At 31.1% G+C, this 4,936-nt stretch overlaps 1 protein-coding gene across 4 annotated transcripts in view; it reads right to left on the bottom strand.

Moving 5' to 3' along the window:
• Positions 1-7: 7 nt before the first annotated feature.
• Positions 8-4,936, bottom strand: part of LOC106472794 (beclin 1-associated autophagy-related key regulator-like) — a 33,420-nt gene continuing 28,491 nt past the window's right edge. For 3 of the 4 annotated variants that reach the window (XM_022401335.1, XM_022401337.1, XM_022401336.1), the window contains exon 10: positions 8-3,664. In XM_022401335.1, the coding sequence (XP_022257043.1) occupies positions 3,554-3,664 (111 nt within the window). In that variant the 3' untranslated portion in view covers positions 8-3,553. The remainder of the gene's footprint in view (positions 3,665-4,936) is intronic. The other variant, XM_022401338.1, reaches the window with a different exon arrangement.

Raw genomic sequence — 4,936 nt, 5'->3', positions numbered from 1 at the left:
TGTGTACCTAGTTTAACGTTGAATATTATTTATGATTTTAACTTTATACACAAGTGCCAAAATACTATAAGTACTGATAAGTTGGTTTGTTTCAAATATTTGCTCAAAGTTCCTACCTGCAATTGGCCTAATTTTGAACTTACAGACTAAAGGGAGGAGAATTAGTCAACAACATTCATTGCCAACTCTAAATCACTCTTAAAATGGCCCCAAAGTTGGAGCACAATCATGCAGCAACTGTGATCCAGTACAGCACACTAACCACTAAGCCAAAACTGATGAGAAGCAGTTGACTGTAGTGTGCAATATCAAGGATAGAGGGCACTACAGTAAGGTCTGTTGTAAGAGAACACAAGAATTTCTCCATAGTTCTCCAATTTTTAAAATCTTTTGTAGTAGATTTGTTAACAGAACAGGAAAGATTGTCTCAAATAACATATTTACATTTACACATTTCTTTTTGTTTTCTCTTAATAGATTTGTGTTAAAAGGCTAACATGCTATAAAATTATTCGGAAAGTATAATTTTTCATAGAGTGGAATATACTCTCAACTCTTAAAAGATCTAATTTTATGTGTGAAATACTATTTAAATTCTTCAGAAATTTAGAACTTGTGGGCTTTGAGATAAACATTTTTTTTGCACATCACATAGATTTACAAATGTTATTATGTATATACAAAAACATTCATCAAGAATTTTTCAAAATCACAAATGAAACAATCCAGTCAATAACAAAAAATCTTTTCCAGCACAGTCAACAATACTTTTGCTTAGTGCATATTACTATATGCCTTTCAATCTTATTTACTACATTAGTACAGTTTAAGTCATAAAATACTGCAATTTATCAAACTTCTCACTGGAGTAACAGTTTACAAAAGTACAGTAACGCTGATCTAGAAAAAAAGGTAAAAAAACGAAAACAGTTTAATAACTATAAGCCAGATATTTAGCCAAAACAGCTTTTATATTTTAACATTACAATATAACAGTGATACCAAATTTATTATATTTCATATCAAAATTGTAGTCTGATCCAACATTTTTTTAAATGTTTTCAGTTTTATTCACTGTTCCAAATCATTTCATACTAATAAAAGAAAGCTAACACACTGACATTGAAAAATCAGTAACTTAACCCTAGGTGCATGTGAAATGAAGTAAAAACGATGCACATTCATGAAGGATATATAACTCATGTTTCCTTCAATTGCTTATATTTGATTTCAAATGTTATTTAACATGGTAAGAATAAAGAAAAGTAAAAAAAACTTAACTAGATTCATTAAAAGTATGAACAAGACAGTATAAACTGCTGGTTCTTACTTTAGCTGAGACTACACAACTCTTTTTTTTCACTCAGGAAGCCTTTGTTAACAAGCAATAGCTGAATTTAAAATCATTGACAAGCAATCTAGGTTGGTTAGACAATACGTTAACAAATATTAAAAGATATGTCAAATCCTCTGTTATTAGAAAACGTCCAATCTCTCAGCTTCAAATTAAACGAGAAAGAACATCAATTTACTATTGAAATAACATCATAAAGCACACATGTTCTCTAGAAGGGGTATATTAAACCACAAAGCTCAGCTAGTTTTATTTTTCTGTTCAAGTGAACAGTTTTTGGATGCAAAAATTAAAACTGAGTACATGTTTTGAAATAAAACAGAAAAATTGGTTACTTCACCATTCTGATGTCATAAGTTGAGAATATGTCCTTGAAATCATTATAACTGAAATAAGCTTTAATACATTTGTTGTATTTGTTTTTATAGGATGTAGAAGATTAAAAAGTTGTATGAGAAAACTGTACTTTATCAATAAAGCCCTGATCTGTCTGTACTTTGTCAATAAAGCCCTGATCTGTCTGTACTTTGTCAATAAAGCCCTGATCTGTCTGTACTTTGTCAATAAACCCTGATCTGACTGTACTTTATCAATAAAGCCCTGATCTGACTGTACTTTATCAATAAAGCCCTGATCTGACTGTACTTTATCAATGAAGCCCTGACCTCGCTGCACTTTATCAATAAAGCCCTGACCTCTCTGCACTTTATCAATAAAGCCCTGACCTCTCTGCACTTTATCAATAAAGCCCTGACCTCTATGCACTTTATCAATAAAGCCCTGACCTCTCTGCACTTTATCAATAAAGCCCTGACCTCTCTGCACTTTATCAATAAAGCCCTGACCTCTCTGCACTTTATCTATAAAGCCCTGACCTCTCTGCACTTTATCAATAAAGCCCTGACCTCTCTGCACTTTATCAATAAAGCCCTGACCTCTCTGCACATTAAAAAAAGAAACTGCTTTGACACATTTTTCAATTTTTTATGTTTACTTAAATTAATTTTTCACAGAAAATTAAAATATACACAAAAATAAGTTTTTGATAAGGTGGTTACACAAGATTTATGAAAGTAAAACTTATCTGTCCAAGGTGATGACTTAAGACTAACTAGCACAGGTGAACATGCATTGGATTAGAACTGTTCTCCATGCAACTATGGAATACTTCTTTTATATATAATAATCCAGGAAAAGTTTTTCCCTGGACAAGAACTTGTTTCACAGATAAAAAATAAAACACAAAAATTATTTAGACTGTAAATAATCCCTTTGCCAGCAACAAAAAACTATATGAGGACCATGAATTAAATATCAGTATGCCAAACTGAAATGTGTATCACGTGGAACACTGATTATTAAAAGTATCAAATATGGTAATTTAAAATTCATATTACAACATTTCCACTAGAATTTAATATTAATGATGGTTCTCAAGCAGATTTTATGTACCATATTAGTAAAAGGTAAATACTATAATTATTTTACATTAATTTACTAATTCTTACTGGGAAGACATAAAGCAACATAAGTAAGGTTATATTTTATTTTGTAAAGACACTGTATGAAAAACGAAAATTATCAATCATAATGTTAAAATGTTCTCTTGTCTGTTTCAAAAATACAATTAACAAAATTTCTGAAAAAGAAGTTAGGTTTTGAACATGTTCTAAAACAACTAACACAAGTTGATCACCGAGAGATGTAGCTAACTTTTATTTTTAATACAATACTGTGCATCTCAAGTGACCAATGACAAGCAAGAATTTTTTATTCCATCCAATCAGAAATTGACATTCATGTAACTGACAATATCACTCATTTTTTAAGCTGATTTGCTTTCTTAGCATATCAAATTGTTGTCATAACTACTTGGATATTTCTAGTCCCAAGTATCTTTGTATCAACAATTATTAAATTTAAATAAAACTCGAAAGACACTGTATTTTCTAGTCTTTTCTTGAAATAATTGTTACTAAAAACTAACAAGCTCGTCACAGATTTATAATCTTTGACAGAAGAAGCTTCATAACAGTATAATTCTATCACAACTTGTTAATGTGAAGTACTTTTTTCTGTGTTTTTCTTCTTCCTTTGCATTAGATGGTTATCATTCTTTATGTTCAGTAGCATCTTGTCTGTCCAAGATGGTAGAAGCAGTCCATCTTCATAAAAAAAACAGAGCTTCAGCTCAGTTCTTCATTTCTGTCCTGTTGCAGCTCGCCAGAGGGATGCAACCGATGCTGCTGCCGAGGACATAAGTCCACCTGCAATACTAGTTGTGGCATCAGGATGATGGATGGGGTGAGTCTACTCAAAATAACAGTTTTCATAAAGATGGGGAAATATTTCAAAGTCCAGAATAAGTGAAAAACAGGCTTTTAAACTGTCAAGATTAATGCTGCTACAAATTTATTCTCATATAAAAACAGGAGATCAATTTTTTTTTCTCTCTGGAAAGTATCAAACATTTACTTCAAGTTTGAAACTTATCTATTTTTGTTACAAACAATAAGAACTGCAGAGATGGATTTATAGTTTGTAACATCATATATAATAATTCTACAAGTCCCTTTTACTAAGTACATTACCCTGCTTTAATCACTATGAAAAAGTACACTGAATTAATTAGAACTAGTGCAAAAGTTGTTAAACTCAAACTCTTTAACTAGTTATTTATTCTCAGTGCCTTATACAACTCTGATGTAGGCAAGAAAGTACTGACATTCATTTTTAAATTATCATTAAAATATCTTAATTTATTATTTTCACTTCTTAATTTCACACCAAATTTCGTTCAAGTAAACAGGAGTGTAAACTATACAATGGAGAGAATTTAAACTCACCCCATATGTACATGAGTAGTGAGAAGTGGTAGTTATGATATAAACTAGTATATACATGAGGAGTGAGAGATGATAACCAGGATATAAAGTAATATGTGCATGATGAGTGAGAGATGATAACCAGGATATAAAATAATATGTACATGATGAGCGAGAGATGATAACCAGGATATATACTAGTATATATGTGAGAAGTGAGAGATGATAACGAGGATATAAACTAATATGTACATGAGAAGTGAGAGATGATAACCAGGATATAAACTAATATGTACGTGAGAAGTGAGAGATGATAACCAGGATATAAACTAGTATATATGTGAGGAGTGAGAGATGATAACCAGGATATAAACTAATATGTACATGATGAGTGAGAGATGATAACCAGGATATAAACTAGTATATATGTGAGAAGTGAGAGATGATAACGAGGATATAAACTAATATGTACGTGAGAAGTGAGAGATGATAACCAGGATATAAACTAATATGTACGTGAGAAGTGAGAGATGATAACCAGGATATAAACTAGTATATATGTGAGAAGTGAGAGATGATAACCAGGATATAAACTAATATGTATGTGAAGAGAGAGATGATAACCAGGATATAAACTAATATGTACATGATGAGCGAGAGATGATAACCAGGATATAAACTAGTATATATTTGAGGAGTGAGAGATGATAACCAGGATATAAACTAATATGTATGTGATGAGTGAGAGATGATAACC

The sequence above is a fragment of the Limulus polyphemus genome, unplaced genomic scaffold (genome assembly GCF_000517525.1).
Source record: "Limulus polyphemus unplaced genomic scaffold, Limulus_polyphemus-2.1.2 Scaffold5618, whole genome shotgun sequence".
NCBI classification, from domain to species: Eukaryota; Metazoa; Arthropoda; class Merostomata; order Xiphosura; family Limulidae; genus Limulus; species Limulus polyphemus.
Note: the sequence above shows the minus strand (reverse complement) of the source record. Positions and strands in the feature narration are given on the sequence as shown.